The sequence below is a fragment of the Myxocyprinus asiaticus genome, chromosome 6, assembly GCF_019703515.2.
Source record: "Myxocyprinus asiaticus isolate MX2 ecotype Aquarium Trade chromosome 6, UBuf_Myxa_2, whole genome shotgun sequence".
NCBI classification, from domain to species: Eukaryota; Metazoa; Chordata; class Actinopteri; order Cypriniformes; family Catostomidae; genus Myxocyprinus; species Myxocyprinus asiaticus.
Window position 1 is genome coordinate 49,584,729 of NC_059349.1, and position 25,380 is coordinate 49,610,108.

General features: G+C 36.0%; 1 protein-coding gene across 3 annotated transcripts; it reads right to left on the reverse strand.

Moving 5' to 3' along the window:
* Positions 1-3,959: 3,959 nt before the first annotated feature.
* Positions 3,960-23,868, reverse strand: LOC127443145 (exocyst complex component 3-like). Of its 3 annotated transcripts, none has more exons than XM_051701690.1 (14): positions 23,732-23,848; positions 22,168-22,242; positions 21,728-21,904; positions 21,427-21,646; positions 18,296-18,977; positions 13,508-13,625; positions 13,211-13,336; positions 11,989-12,089; positions 11,325-11,435; positions 10,948-11,089; positions 10,727-10,849; positions 6,476-6,637; positions 6,241-6,362; positions 3,960-5,941 (listed from the first exon to the last, which is right to left on the reverse strand). In XM_051701690.1, exons 3-14 carry the CDS (start codon positions 21,869-21,871, stop codon positions 5,746-5,748), a joined length of 2,247 nt encoding a protein of 748 aa, XP_051557650.1. In that variant the 5' UTR covers positions 21,872-21,904; positions 22,168-22,242; positions 23,732-23,848; the 3' UTR covers positions 3,960-5,745. The 3 variants fall into 3 exon arrangements, with proteins under 3 accessions (XP_051557650.1, XP_051557648.1, XP_051557649.1); XM_051701688.1 differs by having other exon boundaries at positions 22,164-22,242; XM_051701689.1 differs by lacking the exon at positions 22,168-22,242 and having other exon boundaries at positions 23,732-23,868.
* Between the last annotated feature and the right edge of the window lie 1,512 nt (positions 23,869-25,380).

Sequence of the window (25,380 nt, forward strand, 5' to 3'; positions counted from 1 at the left end):
AAATGTAGCACACATACTGTAATTTACAATCCCTTTTATGAATCTTTGCCAAAAAGAAGAAACAAATAGGTATTTTATATGTATTTGTGACTGCCGAATTTTAAAATACATCACTTATCTATGATAAACACAACATAAGTCTTGATTCCCAAAAAATAAAAGGGGACATGATTACAGAAATGAAAAGATGAAAAAAGTTATTTTCAGTACACTGATCACCATTTTAAATCACAATGTATGAAACAATTACATTAAAATCAGTTTATGTCTAAAATGCCCTTAATGCCTACAGAGCGAGTTGTTGTTGTTGTGCATAAACATGTTCAAAACAATGCAAAAAACGCTAAAAATAAAGCAGGGTCACTTGGCATGTCATGTCCCTCTGCCCGCACAATAGAGGAGGTAGAGCAAGGGTGGGAAAAGTTGTTCCTTAAACTTAAATATTGATCTGTTTCTCACCCACACCTATCATATCTCTTCTGAAGTCATGGATTTAACCACTGGAGTCGTATGGATTACTTTTATGATACCTTTATGTGATTTTTGGAGCATGACAATTTTGGCACCCATTCACTTGTATTGTATGGCCCAAAAGAGCTGAAATATTCTAAAAATTTTAATTCATGTTCTGCTGAAGAAAAAAGTCATACACATCTGGGATGGCATAAGGGTGAGTAAATGATGAGAGAATTTTCATTTTTGGGTGAACTATTTCTTTAAGTAGCACATGGGGGGGCCACATTGTGCTCCTTTTGAAATACAGTGTTCCATACTGATTTAGTTCTTGTATTTTTTAAGCCTTTTAAGAAATAGTTGTGTTCTCATTCTAATGTATGATGCACAATTTTCTGAAGTGTATTTGTGACTGGTGGAATATTCTGCCTGAAGTATTGCTCTACAAAGTTAGATACTTTTCTATCAAGCATTAGAAAAAACTTGACAAAGGCTAAGTATAATTGTAAATTATTTTATCATCTCTACATTCCTTGTAATCTATTATACAAATTAACATACTCTCTACATCAGGGATCGGTATTATTAAAAAACTAACAATATTATTAAAAAAATATACAAAATTTAAATTTTATTATATTACATCAATACTTTTAAAACTACTCAAGTTATTCAGCCAAAAGTGATGAATGGTGTTCTCATTATCGTTGTTTGATTAACAGCTTTTTTATGATATACCAGACAGTGGTCTATTAGGTTACATGTACACTTCAAGGCCTACATTTTGATACAAATACACTTTTTGTCCCACTGTTTATGTTCACTTTAGACATAACTGACTACGTTTACACTAATGCCTCACCAAGACGGGCATTGATAGAGCGCAACCGTGACCGCCCACATTTTCAGCCATCTGAGGTTCCGGAAGTGTTTTCCCCATTCATTTCTTCCATAGACTTTTAATAAAATCCTTCATAAAAGACTTGTGAGCCATGAACCAAACCAACCACCTCCGAGGTGAATCACAACATCACAAACTTTGTTTTGAGGCAAAAAAGTATTTGAAAATCGGACATAAAGACAAAGGTATAAGACTGTGTACTTACCGTGTTTCATGAGGGCACGGACTACAATCCCATGAAGCATTGTGAATTATATCATTTAATAAAAACCGATGGGAATATATATAACTATTGACTTTAGGTTGTTGATTGTAAGTATAAAACAATATGTTTTACGTTTATTGCAAAATATCCCGATATGTACAAATATATAAGTAGTTTAAGGGCGAAGAGAGACTGACTCGATTACGTCATTCACAGTGCGTCAGGCACAGGAGGCACAATTTGCGGGTTTCGTTGGACGCGGTTCTCTGATTGGTGGATCTTTCTCTGATGTATGTGTAATGGTGGCCAGCTGATAGATAGCTGTGCAATGTATATAAACCTCACTCTCCTGACCTCAAGAGGTGCACTAGCGACTAATACTAGAGGCTGTAGCCTTTAGCCTCCTTGTTAGCACGCCCGCCTCCCATGCCGGTTCGAGTCCCGTACGGAGCAGGTAGAACAGGAGCATCACAATGGTGCCGTGACCCGGATGGGAGTGAGGTTTAGGGGGGTGAGTGTAACGGTGGCCAGCTGATAGATAGCTGTGCAATGTGTATAAACCTCACTCTCCTGACCTCAAGAGGTGTACTAGTGACTGATACTAGAGGCTTTAGCCTTTAACCTCCATGTTAGTGCACCCGCTTCCCATGCCTGAGATGTCGGTTCGAGTCCCGTACGGAGTGGGTAGAACAGGAGCGTCACAATGGTGCCGTGACCCGGATGGGAGTGAGGTTTAGGGGGGTGAGTGTAACGGTGGCCAGCTGATAGATAGCTGTGCAGTGTGTATAGGCCATGTCGTTTAGACCCGCTTCCCATGCCGTAGACGCCGGTTCGAGTCCCGTACGGAACGGGTAGATCAGTTGCGTCACATATGGGTAATGTAGTGGTTTACCATGAATTCTGCTAACATGATTTTTAAACAATGAAGTTGAAATAACGCAGACCCCAGGCTTATAGTATTATTGTTATACAGTAAAGACCAGTAGTTTTGTGTTACATTTCATTACTTTTTCTGAATGTTTCTTTCTATACTTAATAATGCTGTTAAAAATGTCACAGTTTTCATAATTTGTATCTCCGTTATATTGATTTTTTTGTTTAATTGCTTGTAATTTGTTTCTCTGTTCTTATTTTATTACTGTTAACTTGTCTTGAATAATTACTTGAGAATTTGAACAATATTTACCCAAATAGAACTGTTCAGCAGTGACGTCAATTTGTAGGCGAACCAGAAGGCTAATTTTTTCTAATTCAACATCAATTACACAGTGTATTTTGAGTAAAATTCACGTTTGAGGTATGAATGTGTGTAATTTATGTTCTAGAAAATTCCTTCAAATTTGAGTAATCTTTAACAAGATAATTTAAAAAAAACTAAATATTTTAAGTTTTATTTAATTTTGTTAAAAATTACACAATTCATTTTGATGGAATTTTGTTATGAAACTGAAATGCATATCTTAAAAATAGGCTAAAATATTTTGAATGTATTGATGTTATTGTTTCATTTAATTATATGCTATATACGCGGTAACTTCCATATCAGACAAGGAGTAAACAATCAATAAACCCTAGGTTTTTCATTTCAAACACAGCAAGTGAAACATTTGTGTTTGAGCGTAATTAACTAAATGACATCACTTGTGTGAAAGTTACGAGCAGCGTCCCGCCCTTTGCGTGCATGTAATCCTGTGGTCAGTGCCGATGTCGTGAGCTCGCGTGAGCGAGTCAGCAGCAGTTCTGCAGGAGCTCCGCCTCCTCTCTCTTCCTCCTGTCATACAGCAGCCTGACGCTCGAATTCACGCTCCACTGGCACGCACACAGATCCCAGCCAATGTGATTAAAGTGATTCAAATTATGAATGGTCACGCAAGCTGCCCGACTGTGTCCTGTAACTGCAAGCTGGCAGATACCGCAGGTTCAGGTGCACGTGTACGTAAACAAAGTTGACTTTTGGGTTATACAATATTACAAATTATTTTGCGTGCATCAGTTGGTGTACGTATTCGTAAAGACAGAATTTTATTGAAATAAAAACCGACGTGCTGGAATTCATTGATTTAGTAGTTTGTTCGAATTCATTATAGCAACCTTCAGGGCAGACTCTAGCACAAGAGAAATCTGGTGGTGTCTGTGCATTATTCATGTAAATGAACTATACGAACCCCCCCAGGACAGGCTCCCTATAGGAGCCCCCTGCAGGGGTTTTCAAACTGGGGTCCAGGACCCCCAGGGGTCCACAAGGGAGTGCTAGGGGTTTCATGGAAAATTTCAGATAAAAAAAAGGGACATTATTTGTCATTATTACCGTTTAATTCTGTAACCATAAGATTAATTGCAATTATTTTATTCTATTGACAGCCACAGTTTTAAACAGTAAGAAAACAAACCTGCACAGAATTTAATATATTATGAAAAACATTTATTTGTAAGAAATGTACTTTACTATTCTGTTTAAAGCTTAATATTTACTGTGAAAAGTGCTATATAAATAAATCAGAATTTAATTGAAAATGTTTCTCTTCAGGTTTGAACATCTTACAATTACTTTAATAGAAAAAAACACCGTCAACTCAAAAAGTAAACATTTTATAATTAATTTTACATTAGTACAATGGCTCAAATAGAGGCCAATTATTCAATTTTGTAAACATGTCTGTATAATATCATGTTTACTATTTTCTCAAACGGGATCCCTCGTAATGGGATCATCATATTTGGGGGTCCTTGGCATCAAAAATACTGAAAACCCCTGCCTTACAGGACAGGGAGGGTATTTATTTTCTGAAATAGTTTTGCATTCCCTCACAATAAATTTACCATGCTTTTACTTCAGTAACCACGGCCAAACTACGCTATTTGCGGCAAAAACCGACCAACTACAAAATTTACCATGCTTTTACTACAGTAACCACGGCCGAACTACGCTATTTGCGGCAAAAACCGACCAACTACAAAATTGACCATGCTTTTACTTCAGTAACCACGGCCGAACTACGCTATTTGCGGCAAAAACCGACCAACTACAAAATTTACCATGCTTTTACTTCAGTAACCACAACCGAACTATGCTATTTGCGGCAAAAACAGTTATAACACAGGAAATTTAAAAAACTGGTAATATAAATCATAATTTTTTGGTTATGGTTTTACTACAAACACCATCTTATTTCAGCCAAAAACTATGGTTACTACAGTCTAAAATATTACTATAGTAAAACCCTAGTCAAACTATGGTATTTGTATAGTTAAACCATAATACCCACAACATTATGGTTTTTATTACCATAGTTTTCGTTCTCCTGTATTATCACTATGGTTTCACTATGAATATCATGGTTAAAATATAGCTACTGAAGCAAAAACGTAATAAATTTTATTTCGAGGCAATGCAAAACTACTGCGAAGGCACGCAAAACAATTTCAGAAAAAAGTTCCTGCCCTGTCCTTTAAGGGGCTCCGTAAACCCCATATGACTTTCTTCTGTGGGAAATTTGAGCCATTATTCGCTGAAAGTCTTCCCATCTGCTGTAGGTTTAACGTCAATGAAGAGACACATGAGAACCAATGACGTTTGATGGCACAACGCATCGTGACACCATATTTGAATTGAACGCGAGCATTAATGTGATTTGAGAACTTCAGCTGATGGAAAGACTTTCAGCAAATTACGAATTCGGTTCCTCGCACAAAACTATCGTATGTCTTTAGAAGGCTTGGAACATTGCACACAAATCATATGGACAACTTTACTGTCCATTTTGGTGCTCCACAGTCCCTGATCACTGTATACTTTGATTTTATGGAAAAAGAGGAGCTTGGACGTTCTTCAAAACATCTTTAGTTTTTCACTGAAAAGAGGAAGTCGTATGCATTTGGACAACAAGAAGGTGAGTAAATGATGACATAATTTTCTTTTGTGGGTGAACTATCCCTTTCATTTTTGCTATGTTGCCATTTTTAAAACAACCAGAATTGTGTTAGAACAAAAACATTTCTTTACATCAGTCAAGTCATAAATCAGTGAAGTTGTCTGCAGTAACTGCACATCTCAACAGGAGCTGCTGCTCTTCAAGCGCACAAAATCACCATCATTGAGATATTTCCATTGAAATGGCAGAAAACTTTCAAAGTGCATCATCTTATCCCGTCTGTTGGCGGCTTGATTAATTGGTCAAAGGTCAGATTATTTCAGCAGTTTAGGTACAGCCATGGAGGTCATGCCTGTCATGGTGATGGTTGGCACGGTGATGTCTCTGAAGACAGGCTGAAAAACGGCGGAGGCGGACGGCTTGTTCTGGTTTAGTGTCTCTATGATCATCTGTCTCATTTCTCGACTGGAATCACCACGGACAGCGAGCAAGGCCACAATGTGCTCCTCTCTGATGAGAGAGAGAGAGAGAGAGAGAGAGATAAGGATGGTTTTCAGAAAAAAAAGCTAACACACTATAAACAATTTCATTTCAACTGTTATACAGTGGGCCCCAAAAGGTATTTGGACACATATTTGGAAATTAAGTCACACAACTTTAAAAACTAACAAACTTCTTCCTGTGAAATTTTTTGGTTGAGCCCAAGTACACGTTGGAGGCATAAAACATAAATCAGAGCAGTTCCTACAAAACTTTGTTAGTGCACACTACAAAGTGTTTCCAATGTAATGTTTTTCCTGAAGTCTGACCTGATGTCAGGATACTTGGACACCAGTGTGGACACCTCTAGGTAGAGCAGTGCAGGGTCAGTCAGTTTGAAGACTTCAGCGATGGCACTGATGGAATCACACAGCCGGTCTGTTTCCTCTCTCTGAGCACATGCAAACACACTTTAAAAAGATCTCTTTAAAAAGCTTAGGACTCAAAAAAGCTGGCTGAAATTTGGACTAGTGGGACGCCAGCCATAGGTGTGGCGAGACTCACAGCAGAGAGTTTCCTGAAGAGTAATTTGAACTGCTCGGCCTCTTTCATCATCCTGTCCGCTCCCTCTTTCCTCTCGTCGGCGTTCTTAAATGAGATGCGTTTCTGCATGATGGCCTTCAGATACTCCACCACCACCCGCCGATGAGCCTCGCTTGTCATTTCCTGTTTTACACAAAAAAAACAAAATCAAAAGACAAGACTAATCGTACATTATCAGTTAAAGGTAACACGATAAATGACTGTGTTGTCTAATAACAGTAATTAATTGTTGCATTGCTACTTTTTATTGAAAGTAACATCAATTTTGCATTAAAAAATGACCGTAATTGTCCTTCAATTAACAGTGAAACAGTCAAAAACGTTCAAACCGCCATGCCACTACAACTAATCTGAGAATGCTGATGCTAAAGCGAAATATAATAGACTGAATATTGTCTAATAGTAAAACGGAATATTTTGGAACTGAACTTTGGAAGGTGAATATTTATTATTGAATTTTTAATGATGACATTTTGTGTGAAATATTTTTAAATTGAAATATTCACAGCTTAAATACACAACCATATGAAATTGCATCCCCCAAAAGCACAGTTAATGCAATACATTTTTATTTTTATTTTTTTAGTGCAATTCGACAGACTTTTTCTATTTCAAAGACATTTGTCATACTTCCACACTCATTGCAAATGAAGTCATTATTCAATACATTGTGATGCATCACAACATCGTAATTGGATCCCGATTGTAACTGCACAAAATGCACGACAGACCCAGCCGGTCTGACATGGTTTGCTTCACTTTCAGAGTTTCTGCTTATTTAAACAAACTGCTTCTTCATTAATTGGAATGCCTGAGATGATATCAGCACATAAACAAATGTTTCTAAGAAACCCATGTTAATATTGCATTGTAAAGGCATTATAAATGCACTATAATGCATTTGTAATGTCTCATAATATGCCTTATAACTTCTCATAAATAATTGGAACCACAATTATAATACGTACCAATTCATAGTTATACCTTATGGGTATAATGGTCATTACTACATGATCAACATCAAATTTTATCTGCAGATTTGCCAAAGTTGTAATGTATTACCGGTAAATATTTTAATTATGTTCAGTACTGTGCAAAATTTTTAGGCACTTGTGAAAAATGTTGCATAGTGAGGATGTCTTCAAAAATAACGACATAAATAGTTTTCATTTATCACTTAATGTCATACAAAGTCCAGTAAACATAAAAAAGCTAAATCAATATTCGGTGTGACCACCTTTGCCTTTAAAACAGCCCCAATTCTTCTAGGTACACCTGGACACAGTTTTTCTTGGTTGCCACAGTTCTTCTATCTATTTAGGCTGTCTCAATCGCTTCTGTCTCTTTATGTAATCTCAGACTGACACGATGTTCAGTGGGGGGCTCTGTGGGGGCCATGACATCTGTTGCAGGGCTCCCTGTTCTTCTATTCTAATCTTTTCTATATGCAGAAGTAATGTTTGGGAGTCTAACATTTATATTTCCTATTGACACACTAAAGCTGAAGATATAAATAACCATCTTAAGACAAATGCCTTTGTGAAAAAACTTATGTGCCCAAGACTTTTGCACAGTACTGTATTTAAGAACGTTTAAGAAACAAAACCAGGGCCTGGGTAGCTCAGCGAGTAAAGACACTGACTTCCACCTCTGGAGTTCGCGAGTTCGCATCCCAGGGCGTGCTGAGTGACACCAGCCAGGTCTCCTAAGCAACCAAACTGGCCCGGTTGCTTGGGTGGGTAGAGTCACATGTGGTAACCTCCTTATGGTCGCTATAATGTGGTTCGCTCTCGGTGGTACGTGTGGCGAGTTGCGCGTGGATGCCGCGATGGATGGCGTGAAGCCTCGACATGCGCTATGTCTCCACGGTAACGTGCTCAACAAGCCACGTGATAAGATGCGTGTTTGTTGGTCTCAGACGCGGAGGCAACTGAGATTCGTCCTCCGCCACCCGGATTGAGGCAAGTCACTAAGCCACCGCAAGGACTTAGAGTGCATTGGGAATTGGGCATTCCAAATTGTGGAGAAAAGGTCATAGAAACATCCATAAGATATTTTAAGTGGTTATATAACATTACAAGTAGAGGCAGACCGATATATCGGTTTTATAGATTAATCAGTGCTGACAGTTGCTTTTTTGGACTAACGGTTATCGGCAAAAAACAATGCCGATTGTTGCCGATAGTTTTGTTTTTATATACCTCCGTTTTCCTTCATGATTGACAATATTTATCCATATTTTTATCCTTACTTCAACGCATATTTTGTTATTTGGTGTAGAAAATCAAATATTTAAATCAAATATTTAATTCAAATATTTAAAATGCGACTATATGGAAACATGCTCCGTGTCTCGAACTTTATATCTTGTGAGTAATAACAAACGTTATTCCTTATTATACCTCAACTGGTAAAGTAATATATATAGATATAACTATCATCTGGTGGATATAAAGGCTATAAAAATCTTAATTTGGTTAATACTTAAATATAGAGCATTGTAACAGAGCCAAGTCTCATCCATTTCAAAATAAGAGTACCCGGTGTGTTTCAAGCTTGTTTATAGTTAAAAGTCCTGAATTATGCACCAAAGCTTCATTTTTTTTCTGATTATTATTGGGATTTTGGCTGAACAATAAACTATATCTGGGATTTTATATAACTCTTGTAGCCTCTGTGTTTGTGCCTTGTCATAGTAATGAAAGACTAAGAATTTTTAAAATATAAATCATTCTATAAATAAATTTTTAAAACAATCGGCTGAATAATCGTTATCAGCCTTCTCCGCCACCTTAGTTATCGGTTGACCTTTAATTACAAGTCAAGCTTGTAAAATAGAAGTTATATATACTGTACGAATGCACAGCAAAATTAAGAAAAGCATTTGGAAAGCGACAAGGCTATAACATATCAGTAGTTCTCATTCAAGAAACAACATGTATATTTTATCAAACATTTAGCCAAATCTTTGTTACTTCTCATACAAAACACACTTAAGATTTAAAAATTCTACCTGATTCTATACTGGACTCTATTCAATAAACTTTAAATGTTTGTGCATCTTATTTGAAGACATAAAAACTACAAAACTTCTGATGACCTGATATGCACAAATGTATTTAAATGACCTAGATTAAAAAAAAAAAAAAAAAACAGTATGGTACTGTACAGTCCAATTAAGACATTAACCCAGACATATACTATGTTCCACTAAAATCACTCCTGGTACAGTAGGTTTTATAATGAATTATATCTGTAGTTACAATTATTTATAGGAAGTTATAACATATTCTAAAAGGTATATTATGAGACATTCTAGATGCATTATAATGCACTAACGTATAATACCTTCGCAATGCATTTTAGACCCCATTTCCACTTAGTATTAAGATGCATTTCAGGTGATCCGATCACATGTGGTCAGCCCTAAATACAGGTCAAAATGGGGTATAAAATGTTTTATGATCGGATCACAAAAACCACATATGAATGTGGTCAAAAATGCATGAGACCAGATCACATTTGAGGTGTAAAAATTATCTGTCCTGTATGCGTCGCGGCAGCAGAAAAGCTCCGCCCCTAACCTGTCAATCAACTGCTGCGCTAAAACAAGAGTTTAAAATTTGCCGGTTACGAGCAGCTTTAAAAGGAAATAACTGTCCATTGGAAAATAAAAAAAAAAGCAGATTCAGTTACAAGAGCTTCACGGATCTTCTTCAGTGTGTCTGATATCAACACAGATGAGAAGCACGAAAATCTGAAGCTCCTTTAATACAGGTAATCCACCAAATTTACAGATAATTCTGCTTGACATGTTGCGTTTGTGCTTAGATTAAATATCAACCGCATCTGTGAGAAACAGCGAGCCATTTTTTTTGCGCTTTCTTTGTCTTTTCTGACTTTGTTGCGCTTTAATATCATGCAGTAACACACTGACATAGTGACTGATGTATGTCGTCATGAAACAGAGATCCTCCTCTCCAAATCCAAACACAAGTGGTCACAGGAGACACATTTATTGTAAGTGACTAGGTGTAAACAGCAATGTATCTCACCTGACCACATGTGATGGGATCACCCAAGACACATCGTAATACCAGGTGGAAACGGGGTCATAAATATAGGCTTCATAGAAAGTGTTACCAGTGTATTGGCCCATCCCTTTTTGTGCAAAGTCCGCTTTCACAGGTTCTGAATTTTAAGTATGCATACCTGATTATAAGGCTTCTTAATTTTGGCGAAGTCATTAAAGTAGTCCTCCACAGTGACACAGATGGTGTCCACAGCATGAGAGCCTGTCAACCACTTCCGGGTCAGCAGCTCATTAAGATGATGCTGTGGAGAAAACAGTCCAAATTAAACACACTTCTCCCAGTGCACTGAACTGGAACCACTGGCCAAAGAATACACCCATGAGACTTGAGCAGGTTTACCTCTAAATCCAGGAAGACTTCATCCAGCAGAAACTGACAGCCCTCTTTGGCCACATCATTCAGGAGCTTGTCTATGGCAGCATCGTTTTGGGTGGGTTCAGTTGACTGCGAGTACTTCCTTTTCAGACTGTTTATAGATTCCCTGAAAATCATCAAATTTAAGTCTCTATTCACTGAAAATCTTCTCAGCTTAAAGCTGACAAGAGTAATTACTAGCGTCACAAAACAGCAATTGCAAAAACAAAATCAGTTTTCAAAAAGATTCCAGAAAACTCCTCTCATCTTCTATTTCTTATTTATATTATTATGATCATTAATGTGTTCATTTTATTAGAATTGCCTATATTGGTAGCATTATCGCTTTAAGAGATACTCACTTAAACGTTTGACAGTTGTTGATGATGGCGATCATGTACTGAACATAGCACTGTGGGAGCTGGCGGTCTTTCAGATGTTCCTCCTTATAAGCAATCGCCTCCTCTCGGTACCTGCATACACAGACAAGTGTGGTGACAGAGAAAGAGTCTGTTATTTTTTTTTATCCCCTTTTCTCCCCAATTTGGAATGCCCAATTCCCACTACTTAGTCGGTCCTCGTGGTGGCTCGGTTACTCACCTCAATCCGGGTGACGGAAGACAAGTCTCAGTTGCCTCCGCTTCTGAGATGGTCAATCCGCACATCTTATCACGTGGCTCGCTGTGCATGACACCGCGGAGACTCCCTGCATGTGGAGGCTCATGCTACTCTCCGCGATCCACGCACAACTTAACCCCATTGAGAACGAGAACCACTAATCGCGACCACGAGGAGGTTACCCCATGTGACTCTACCCTCCCTAGCAACAGGGTCAATTTGGTTGCTTAGGAGACCTGGCTGGAGTCACTCAGCACATCCTGGATTCGAACTCGTAACTCCAGGGGTGGTAGTTAGTGTCAATACTCGCTGAGCTACCCAGGCCCCTGAAAGAGTCTGTTATTGAAACTAACAACTTTCAAAATAATCTGGGGAGTAAAAGAGGAAATAGCTGCTAGATCACAGTACCTTACTAAGAATGAGTTCATCTGCTTTAGACAGACCTTCAGCACCTGCTCTTTAAAGGTCTCGTTGATCTGAGCTGCCACCTGAAGATTTTGCTCAAACATCTAAAGATGAAGAGAGACATTTCTATTATATAAAGCAAGCAAGCATGGTAGGACAGTTTAGATCACACATCAGATGAGTGGGGGCATAAAAAAGGAGAGTTCTGGGTTAAATACAACTTAAGCTCTATGGACAGCAGATCTATTGGCATGCAGTTGATACAACAGAAAATAATTTCGACATCCCTAAAAAAAAAAAAACAATTACAATTGCATACTTACAGTGGAAGTCTATAGGGCAATCATTTAAAAGCTTAGAAGCAGAAATGTGAAGCTTGTATTGTTATTAAAGCACTAACATTAATCATTCCAAAAAATATTTAGTTATTTGAACTGCAAAGTTGTCTAAATATTCCTTTGGAGATGGGACTACTTTTCTAGGTGGAAGAACTTTGAGTTATGCGTAACTAACCCAAAGAGGGTTCATTTTATTTAAAAGCACCTAGAAAAGTAGTCCCATCCCTAAAGGAATATTTAGACAACTTTAAAGGTAAAATAACAAACTTTTTCTTTTTAAAGAATTAATAGGAGTGCTTTAAAAAAATTACAAGCTTGACATTTTTACTTTTAAACATTGCCCCATTGACTTCCATTGTAAATAACTGTAAATGTGTTTGTTTGTTTTTCTAATCTGAAGGATGATTCAAAAAGGATTTTCTGCGGTAATCGATTGCATGCTGATAGATATACTGTCGATAAAGCTTAAGTTGTATGCTTCTTAACCATCCAGATAGCTGGCCCCATAGACTTCCATTGTAAGTAACTTTAAATGTGTTTGTTTGTTTTTATAAACTGAAGGACGAGTCAAAAAGATTTTCAGTGGTAATCGATTGCATGCTGATAGATATACTCTTGATTGAGCTCAAGTTGTATGCTTTTTAACCCTTGCCCCATAGACTTGCATTGTACAGTAAGTGTTACTGTAAACACGTTTTCCGTTATTTTTTTACAAACTGAGCAATAAGTCCAAATAATTTTCTGTGGTAATAAAAAGCATGCCACAGATGCTGTTAGGTAGATGCTTAAGTTTCATTTAACCTGGTATATTCCTTTAAAATGCAAACTTCAGAGTGCCAAAACATTTGCTAAGAAGTTTTCTGACTGCACCTAGAAAACGGGCGTACCTGGAAGACAATGGCAGGTAAGGTGGTCTGGTAGTAGCCGTCCTGGTCGGCTTCAGGCTCTGTCTCCTTCTGCCAGTCTTTCTTGTCCGTTTCCAGAGCTTTGCGGAGCCAGCCTGTGATGTTTGACTGGAGAGATTTGAAAAAAAAAAAAAAAAAAAAAAAAAGACACTGCATGTATGTGGAACTTTGCATTGAACACTGAAATCAAAGGCTGCAAAATATAAATTGGTCAAATGTTGCTTCAATTTAGAAAATGATCAGGGTTTTATTTTATCCAGTGTTGCATTAGGGACTCACAGTAAATGTTTTGAGGTATTTTCCCAGCAAATCATCCACCACTTGTTCAGGTAACAGCGGCTCCAGCTGCTTCACATCACACTCGGGCTGAAGATCAGGATGACCCATCATATCAACACTGCAAGAGAAAAAAACAGACATCACACTCACACTGACAAAACACAGAGAATGCCACCTGTCTCTGCACATCGTCAAAAAAACAGTGTTGGAGAAACCACGATTTGGCGATGGAATGATTCCAGAATTACAATTTGATATAGATCCAGATAGAACCAAAGTTAGAATGTATGCATAAATTAATATAGGTTACCTAAACTTATGTTTAGCCAATAAGGATCATTCAAAGGCTGGCGCCGATATCTAGAGAGCAGTGTGGCCCATAGCTGAAATGATGCTGATATGCATGTAATACAATTTAATGACAGTGAAAGAAACATACACGCTTGAAAAAAGAATTATGCGCTGCTTGATGTGTATAGTGTAGCATAAATTAAATTCCCCAAATACTACAATCATAATTTTAAATGTGCAATTATAGTTTACAAATGTGCTTTACACTTTAAATATACAATTCGTTTTTCAGATGATAGTAATGACAATTAGATGAAAATATTGAACATCACAATGGAATTTTATTTTATTTTAGCATTAAAAATTAATCCTGTTTTAAAGATGATTTATTTCTTCCTTTTATTTTAGGGTAAAATATGACTATTTCTTGACACTTTTTATGAAACTGACCCTACTATATAGGCCTAATATAGCGATACCAAAAAAAGTTAAATGGTACGATATCTTGTTCATTTTGGTACCATATTAAAGTATGCTGCCATTAGCAAAATGTAATGTAATGTGACAGTTTTGAGATAATTAAAAAGCCTCTATATGGTCAAGTGTGATCATTGAACAGCAGAAGGATGTCATTTAATGAAGTAATATACAGTCACATGCACTGCGTGCCACAGTATGAATAAGAGGTGCCTCTCTGCCTTGTCATCTCCTTCACACACACACACACGCAACACACACTACTAATGCTTGATTTTCATGCAGTGTGTCCAATAGTATCCATCTGCAGAGCCACAGATCAGTGTGTTGAGTGTACAAACGGCTGTGAACTCTATAATGAACACTTTCTCTGCTGCAGCTCAGAGATTTCAGCTCGCAAGTCACGGGAAGCTTGATATAAAGAACGCTTCGCAAACAGGAAGAACTTCAAAGATCTTTCAAAATAAAAGTCCAGCTGAAACGAGAGCTCTGTTCAACTGACTGTGAAATTTTAGACATTACAACAGAAAAATTATAATACTGTATAAAAGTGTAATATTCATAGCAGTCACAATAATACTCAAAGTAACAATAATATAATATTAAATGGTTATGCTATTAGTATTATTATCTGTGAACAATATCACATAAGCAAGTGTACTGAATATCAGCAGGTTGTGATTCAGCCATGGCAGCCTTTTGCCTCAGGTAATCAGATTGTTTTCATTTAATGCTTTCATTAATACTGTAAAGCTCTGTTGTGCATTTTTTTTTTTTTTTTACCAAAAATGCTATATATATATATATATATATACATACACACACATTGTTGAAAAGTATTATATTTTCATTTGATTAAAGCTTTACAGCATATATTTGTTTAAACACAATTTGATCATAACAATTAATTAAAACATTTAACATGGAATCCAGAACATTTAAAACAGAAAAAGCATAATTTGTGTACAAGACTTTATGCAGTTCTTTAGACAAGTAATTTTCTGTGTAATTTCATAAAAATCTGAGGTTTTTTTATTTGTTGCCCAAGTAGAGTTAGAATTGATACCGAGGTACCAGGGCTGGTATCGTACTGAAGCCAAAATTTTGGTATCGGAGCAAACCTAGTCAGGGTTACACACTGTTTGAGCAATTAAATTCTGTGGCTTTTCCATTCATTTGGGATTGCTGGATACAGATTTCAAAAACAAAAACAAGAAAAGAAGCACTGTGATTTAGACCAATTTGCTAATGAATCATTCAGACGGATTTGTGAACCATTTTGACCTATTCATTCACTCAAAAGAACGATTAGCTCACAAATCAGAAATCACTACAGTTTGCAATAGGGCTGGGCAATATGCAAAAAATATTTTCACTATATTTTTATTCGACATTTCTAAATTCATATTGCATTTCAAATGAAACGAAAAAGTAATCAAAATAACGAAGCATTCTGTCAATGACTGTCGCAATCGGCATTGCGATATTTTTCAGATATCGTCGATATGTGATTACATCGTCCTATCACTTAGCCCTATTTTGCTAGAAAGTTAGGATACACAAGAGCAAAATTTAGCTGATGAGATATTTTAAGGCAGAGAAAAATTAGTGAAATGTATATTCACAATAGAAATTTCCATGGCTTTTCCATTATTTTTAATATTTTATTCATGTCATTTTCCAGGCCGCACAATTAAAAAATGCCCTCATATTTTTAGTAGGGCTGTCGATTTAACAAATTAATTCAGTGCGGTTAATTATATTTAAAAATGTACGTGATTAATCATGTCCCCGGACCGTAATAAGGAATATTCCTACCATCGAAGCAGTTCAATTTTTTTAATTATCTGATTTATTATTTTTATATATATATATATATATATATATAATGTTCAGTACTGTGCAAAAGTTATAGGAACTTGTGAAAAATGTTGCATAGTGAGGATGTTTTAAAAAAATAATGCCATAAATAGTTTTCATTTATCAATTAACATCATACAAATTCCAGTAAACATATAAAAAGCTAAATCAATATTTGGTGTGACCACCTTTGCCTTTAAAACAGCCCCAAATCTCCTAGATACACCTGGACACAGTTTTTCTTGGTTGTTGGCAGATAGGATGTTCCAAGCTTCTTGGAGAATTGGCCACAGTTCTTCTATCTATTTAGGCTGTCTCAATCGCTTCTGTCTCTTTATGTAATCTCAGACTGACACGATGTTCAGTGGGGGGCTCTGTGGGGGCCATGACATCTGTTGCAGGGCTCCCTGTTCTTCTATTCTATTCTATTTTCAAAAGAAATGTTTGGGAGTCTAAAATGTATATTTCCTATTGACACACTAAAGCTGAAGATATAAATAACCATCTTAAGACAAAAATTTTGCACAGTACTGTATATATGCACTGTATATATATATATATATATATATATATATATATATATATATATATATATATACACACACAATTTTAATAAACATTTGTGTACTTAATGTTTTTTTATGTGATGACCATTTTATCAAAGTAATAAGGCACTCGAGGCTGTGCCATTTTGTGAATATAGGCTGAGGGGTTGCAGGCACTAACAACGTGCCTAACAATGGCCTTCAGCCGTGACAATATTCACAATATAGCATGGCCTGTCATGCCTTCTTGCTTAAATAAAGAACATGTCATTAGAATCATCATGGAGTTACATTTTAGTTGAGCACATTTAAAAGTTGGACAATCGAATCGTGAATCGTCCTTAAGTTTGCGATTTTTTTTTTTCTTTTTATTTCGCCCAGCCCTTGTTCACACAAAAACACACAGAAAAAGATAGACACAGCAAAAGGAATGAAACAGAATGCAGGTGTCCTAGGGACCTTTCAATCAGTTCACACAGTCTCGTTTTTGCATCAATCCGTCCAGATTTAATTTTTTTTCTATGTAAATGTGCTAGAAAAGCATTGTTGCCTATAGTGCTGTCTTGCCTCACTGTTTTTTTTAGCATCTCCTATATATGAGGGGAGCATTTTTACGACGCCGTGTCAAGTTAGGGGCCGTTCACACGGAACACGTTTTGGCACTAGATGGACGCCACTGGTCGGGTTTTGCTGTTATTTCAAACCCGTACGACTTCTTTTCTTCTGTGGAACACTAAAGGAGATGTTAGGCAGAATGTTAGGGACTTTGAGGACTGACAGCCTCAGTCACTATTCACTTTCATGGCATCTTTATTTAATACAATTAAATGGTGAAAATAGTCAATGGCGTCAGACGAAAGAGTAAGTCAAATGGGTTCAGAACAATTTCAGATATTCACTTTTCCATTAAGGGGCAATATTAACCCTGGATTTGTTTTTCAGGAGCCTATATTTTAGTGCATATTTTTTTCAAACCATATGAAACATAATGACATAACCTAATCGTTTTATGTCAAATACTACTATCTAATAAATTCAATAAAATACATATTCAATCTGAATAATCAGATAAGCAGTTACCTGTAAATTTAAATAAAGTAATTGAATGTGATAATTAGTATATATATGCCTATTACAATACAAATAAGAAACTAATTCATTATGGTGGCATTTTTGTCCCCAAAGAGATTGAGGACATTTTTGCCATGAGCCCATGTTCATTTCTGACCTTGGTTTGGAACAAAACGAGGGTAAATAAATTATGACCAAATTTTCATTTTTGGGTGAACTAGTCCTTAAATTGTTCTGCAATATCTTATGTTTCTGCATTCTAAGCTTCATCTTAAAGAAACAGTTTTTGCTGTCTCAAATTTGACTTTCTTTCTTCTGCGGAACACAAATGAATAAATTTTCTTGGACATATGATGTGAATATATTCAAACAATGTAAGTTAATGGGGTCCAACACTTCCAAGCTCCAAAAAAGACAAAGGCAGCATGAAGGTAATCCATACGACTTGAGAGTTTAATCCATGTCTTCTGAAGTAATACGAACAGTTTTGGGTGAGAAACAGACCAAAATGTAACTCCTTTTTTACACTCTGCTTGCATCTTACCTTTTATATGTGTTGAGGACCCAGGTAAGAAGAGATACAATCTCATTGGCTTCTAGATCTTCTGCTGCCAGCTCTTGCACTCGTGCCGACACTGATTTACGATAGAGGTCAAAGAACACCTGAAAAGTGTTGTAGTGTGGAGGAAAGCACTGGACCATTAGGTTCTTCACCACAACTAGATCATCCAGCACATACTTCCTGGTGATTTCCAGCAACCTCACCAGCCACATTTTATCGGATTCCCGTGTCTCTGACTGCGTGCTCTCAATGCGGCCGCTCACCGTTCCCTCCAGGACTTCGTTCATCCGGTTCTTCCAGCATTTGGGTCTTCCAGGTGGGATGAATCCGGTCTGCTTCTTGCGGTCCAGCATCTTACGGTCGATCTTCTCCTCTCGCTCAATGATTCGAACCACGGACACTAACATGGTGGGGTCACGGCGGACGGTGACCATGGCGCGCTGAAGGACCATCCACAGCTGTTTGGAGAGCTCATCAGATTGGCCCTGCACCTGGCCGAAGTAGTTGCGAATGAGGTTCATGTCATGGACATTCTTGCTGTCCATGCGGTACTGCTCGTACATGAGATCGTCGCGGGAGCACTCCAGGTCCATTAGCTTACGGTGAGCTTGAAGCAGCTCACCCTGTTCGATCAGATCTTGGGACTCTCGCACAATCTCGGGTACTGTAGGGGGAGAGGGCAAAATGTGGATGTGGCATGTACAAATGCAAACTACAGCATTATAATAAAATAAAATCTGCAATCAACTGAAAAATAGGGCCTACAGTCTTAATGCCACAATATAAATACATTTAAAAAATAACTAACTGAAAATGAAAAAATAAAATTACTAATAATTTTGATAATATTGTTGGGGGGGAACCTGTTAGTCTGAAATCAACTTAAAGAAAAGCACCTTCCATCTTACTGCCACAAAATAAATCAAATAAGTAATAAATTAATAACTAGTGAAGAAATTACTACTAATAATAATATTGTTGGGGCCAAAAACTGTATCTTCGTAATCAACTAAATAATAGCACCTACTGTACCATCTTACTGTCAATAAATAAATGATAAATATTGAAAACATTGACCAATAATATGAATAACATTGTTGGGATATAAAACTGTGTAAGTAGTACCAACCATCTTACTGCCACAAAATAAAATAAAAAATAAAAATAATAAAGAGTAAAAAATATTACTAATAATATTATTAATAATATTGTTGGAGTAAAAAACTATGAATGCATAATCATCTGAGAAAATATCACATACTACCTCACTGCCACAGAATAAAAAAATAAAAGCTAGCAAATAGTGAATAAATTACTAATAATATTAATAATATTGTTGGGGTTAAAAAACTGTAATCAACTGGAAAAATAACACCTATCATATAATAAAAAATAAAAAAACAGAAAAAATAATTATATATATATATATATATATATATATATATATATATATATTAAATAGTGAAGAAATGACAAAAAATATTAATAATATTGTTGGAATAATAATAATAAAAAATTCTGAATGTGTAATAAACTGAAAAATAACACCCACCACCTTACTGCCAAAAATAACAATTAATAAAAAGTGAAAAAATGACTAATGATATTAATAATATTCTTGGAGGAAAAAAACTTTGAATGCATAATCAACAGAAAAATAGCACCTACTCTACCGTCTTACTGCCACAAAATACATAAACAGAAAAAAAAAAACGACTAATAATATTACAAACATTGGAGTAACAATCTATTAATGCATCATTTACTGAAAAATAGCACCTACCACCTTACTGCCACAAAATAGATAATAATAAAGAAATAACTAAGTTAAAAATAGTGGGAAAATTACTAATAATATTAATATTGTTGGAGGAAAAACTGTGACCGAGTAATCAACTGAAAAAAATATCACCTACTGCCACAATATAAAATATATATTTTTTAAAGTTAGTACACTAATCCCCAACTAATCCCCACATAGGTTGCATATTCATTGCAATGAGCATTAAAACTCTTAAACTCTCATCCTCCACAATATTAATCTGCCAGTAGACTGTGGCTGTCCGCTTTGTTACAGCAATCGTAAAGCCTCCGGGCGGACATTCACACCAGTGTTTATGCTGTATTAATGGTAAATTTGTTAATCACAATTGAGAAAAATTAACGCGCTAAACTTTTGAAATTAATCACATGCATTAATGCGCTAATTCTGACAGCTCTATTTTTTATATAATTAATCGCACTGATTTAATGCGTTATCGGCAACCCTAATTTTTCTGTCAATTTTCACTATTTATTTATTTTCTATCCCCTTTTCTCCCAAATTGGAAAGCCCAATTCCCACTACTTAGTAGGTCCTCATGGTGGCGCGGTTACTCACCTCAATCCGGGTGGTGAAGGACAAGTCTCAGTTGCCTTCACTTCTGAGATTGTCAATCCATGCATTTTATCACGTGGCTCGTTGTGCATGACACCGCGGAGACTCCGGATGTGGAGGCTCATGCTACTCTCCGCGATCCACGCACAACTTACCATTGAGAGCGAGAACCCCTAATCACGACCACGAAGAGGTTACCCCATGTGACTCAACCCTCCCTAGCAACTGGGCCAATTTGGTTGCTTAGGAGACCTGGCTAGAGTCACTCAGCATGCCCTGGATTCAAACTCACGACTCCAGGGGTGGTAGTCAGCGTCAATACTCGCTGAGCTACCCAGGCCCCCAATTTTCACTATTTATTTTCTGGCAGTTAGATGGTAGGTTAATAATATTGTTGGGTGAATCTGTGAATGTAAGCAACTGATAAAAAGCACCTACCAATCTTACTGCCACCAAACAAATAAAAAAATAAAAATAAAATATCATTTAATAAAAAGTGAAAAAATGACTACCAATATTAATTTTGTTGGAGGAAAGAACTGTGAATGCGTAATCAACTGAAAAATAGCACCAACTGAACCAACTTACTACCACAAAACAAATTAATAAAATAAACAAGAAAAAAAACGACGTATTTTTTACTGTTTGTCTCTGCAAAATACGAAACGACAGACATGAGTGCAACTCAAATGTGCAACTTTGTGTTTGTTTCACCTTCAGAAGCATATGCCCTCACCTGAGAAAATGTTTTTAAGGTTCTCCACAGCTGATGCCAGCTGACTGTGCTGCACCACAGCGTCTTTCACGTCCTTCAGATTCTCTATAGTGTTAATGCTCTGCCTCCAGTCTTTACTCACGTCTGCCAGTGAGTTCTGGATGTCTTTAACATCACACAGAGCGTTATGGAGCTGTGTGAGGCCTGTTCGTACCCCATCCAACTGGGACTGAATAGCAGCCTGAAAAGTGAGAAGATAAACATTGCCCAGATAAACAGCTGGTTAAACAGAAATAGTGTCTTAAACAGGAAATTATTTCACCTTTAACCTGGCCTCCACGGATGCTTTCTTGCGTGCCTCTCTCCGTCTGTACTGCTCCACTTTGTCTAGCTGGTCAGAGCGCTGCAGCATCCCGGCAACCCTCTGGACCGCTGTGGCGACGGCCTCTCTATTAGTATCCTCCATAGTAACCGACCCCAAATGCCAGGGTTAAAGGTACTAAAAATGATCCAAACAGCAGTTAAAGGAATATTCTGGGTTCAATACAAGTTAAGCTCAATCAACAGCATTTGTGTCACAATTTATTTCGACTCGTCCCTCCTTTTCTTTAAAAAAAGCTAAAATATGGGTTACAGTGAGACACAATGGAAGTGAATGGGGACAATACATAAATGGTAAAATACAGTTTCAAAAGTATAGCCACAAGAAATAAACAATATTGGTATTAACATGATTTTAGTGCGATAAAATCACTTACCAACCTTTTCTGTGTGAAGTTATATCCAATTTTACAACTTGGTTGCCATGACGACTAAACACCATAAACCCCCAAAGCCCTAAAACGGCCATACAATGATGATTTAAACAACTTTACAGCTCAAAAAACACACAAGTTTTAAAAGAAGAACGAATGTGTGCTTTTATAAAATTCTAAGCATCACATTCCTGCCTTTAAACCCTCCAAAAATTGGCCCCATTCACTTCCATTTTTAGTGCCTCACTGTAACCCAGATTTTTGCTTCATTTTTTTCTTTTTTTTTTTTTATAAAGAGGAGGGCGAAGTAAAAAAATTAAATAAATGTTGTAATCATAAATATGCCACAATTGCTATCGATTGACTTTAACTTGTATTGAGTCCGGACTATTCGTTTAACCCTTGTGCGTCAATTAAAAAAAGTTACTCAGAGGTCCTTCGAGGACAAAAATGTCCACATAAAAAAGCAGCCATAATAATATTATATATTAATATTATTTTCCACTTTTAATTAGTTAATTTTTCAGACCAAAATCAGCCCTGATCATAACTACCAAATATTCATTCATTTTCAGGATTTTAACCCTTTAAATGCCAGTTTGTTTACATTATGCCACTGTTGTTTTTACACACACACACTTCTCAATACACACATAAAACACACTCTGACATCCATACCAACACACCCACACAATTTTAGCTGCATCATTTATTCAATTGTCCTGCAGTGCTCTATAATACAGCAAACAGAAAATGGTGAAAAAGCATGTATTTGCTCCATAGGCTAAACATGGCGCCATCTGGTGGAAAATAATTAAAAACTTAAAGTTTGAAGCCAGGGCTCCGGAATGAAAGCATAATATCATAGAATTCATGATTTTATGCTTTAATGGCACTGGGATCAAATATTGCAGTTTTAATGGGTTTCAATGGGGACATTGTTGTTCTTAAAGTCCTGAGTGTAACTATTTTGTGTACACGGCGTATTATAGATGTATTATAGGAACTGAGGTTGAAATATCAAAATTCCCTCCAAAATACACACCTCTGGCAAAATTAACAAAAAAATGAAAAAGACAAAAACGTCCCGAAGGGTTAAATGTACCGCAAATGATCTAAACAGGAGAGTTGTGTATTTTTAGTTGTTGTATCTGTTGTGCATCTGTTTATTTTGCATTATATATATATATATATATATATATATATATATATATATATATATATATATATATATATGTGTATATGTGTGTGTGTGTGTGTGTGTGTGTATATTTGTACGTTTTATGCGTATTTGCATGTTTAAGTTTTTTAAAAATGCGCTGGTGTTTATTTGTGTATATTTGTTGTGTATATAGCTAGTCAACTGGTCAAGCTTAGTAGATTAAGATTATTATTCGTACGCCTAATAATTTTATTTAGTGCAGAAATCCAAATAAATCTCGTTGTTTTCTGTGTTTGTCTTTGAGGCCCAAAGTGACAGATGCTAGCCGGCTAACTACATTATCATTCAGATATCTGCGTTTCTTTATGTGCAAATCTTTAAAATCTCGAGGTCACGTGGATTTACTCACCCGGCCGCGGTGTTTGTTTTATGCGTTATGAGTTGTTATTAGCTATTCATTGATGTTTTGTGTTCATTTGAGTGTATTCCGTTCATGTACAGTCATATCAGCTGCGTCTTCCTGGTGCCGCCCACCACAGTCAGATGACGACAACGTAATGGACATCAGCTGTGCGCAGATTAATTAACTTCATTTGCTTCAGAAACATAATGAGGACTTTGTTTGTTCTTAATTTTAAAGGTGCACTCAGTAATTTTTTCCTCATTAAAAAAGTTTAAAGACATTAATTGTAATTTTGCAATATATGTAGAAATCATGACTACTCACATTAAAATGAAGACTCCAGTCATATCAATAACCTTATAAAAGCTGTTTTATTCTACATGGAGAGGGTCCGCACATGGGGGCGGCCATGTTGGAATCACATGACCAGCCGAATACTACTCGCTTAATCTCAGTAACCATCCTGTTATTTGACACTTTCACTCATTGATTGAAGTAATCATGGCTGACTGTGAATACTAAATGTCTTCAATGGCATCTGAAACAGAAAACTATTTAAATGATGCTGCATCCACGCCACTAGGTGTCAGTGCAAGTCCAAGATGACACAAAGACAAGAATTGACAGAATGTCAAATCAAATGTAAACTAAGATTCAGATTTAAAAATCTGGCAGACATTATATATATATATTATTTACAAAAACACTTTTGTTTATTTTCTCAGTATTTAATGAGTCAAACTGAAAAAAATATTGCTGTTTTGCTGTTCAACAGCCTAGTTTTCAAATAATTTCCATTTAACAATAAATGGATAAAATTGTGATTTATAAAACAGAGTGATCCAAAAATATAACAAATGACCCGTTTCTACTGAGAAGCATTAATTTTAATGATGATCAACCGCTTTTCAACAAAGTGTTGGGTAAGTTATTTAAAATAAGTAATCCACTACAAATTACTTCTCTTAAAATGTAATCAGATTACTTTATCTAAAACATAATCACATTACAAATTATTTTACTTACTAAATCACTTTTTCTAGAAAAGTTTAGGGTTTTCTGTTTGAATTCAAAATGGCTATATTTCCTCATTCATTGTCGCACACCCTTCAGCTGTCACAGAAACCCTAACAGGTGTAGATATTAATTAATATTTTAAATGTATTATACATATTACTTCAGCACAAGTAATGTACATAAAAGTAATTACTTTAAATGAAAGTCAGTAACTGTATTCTGATTTCAAGAATTTCAAATGTAATTTACACTACTTTTTTCTAAAATGTAATTAGGTTAAAGTAATTACTTTGTAATCAGATGTACCCAACACTGGGTCAACATTGGTTTAAAAAATGATCATAATTAATTTGGATTTTTAGGATCAATAAAATACTACGCAAGTGGCTGATTCAGCATAAAATAGTGTAAAATGTTTATATATTAATCATTACAAAAGTTAAATAATAAACTAATAATATAACAACCAAAATAAAAATACTAATAAAATTTTGTATTTTAATTTGACATAAAATGGGACAATTTTAAATACACAGATTTTTATTTTTTATAAATGCATGTTAATGCACATGAAATATTAAAGACAAAAAATAGACACTTTCTAAACATTTAATATACACAAAAGTTTTCAGTGGGGA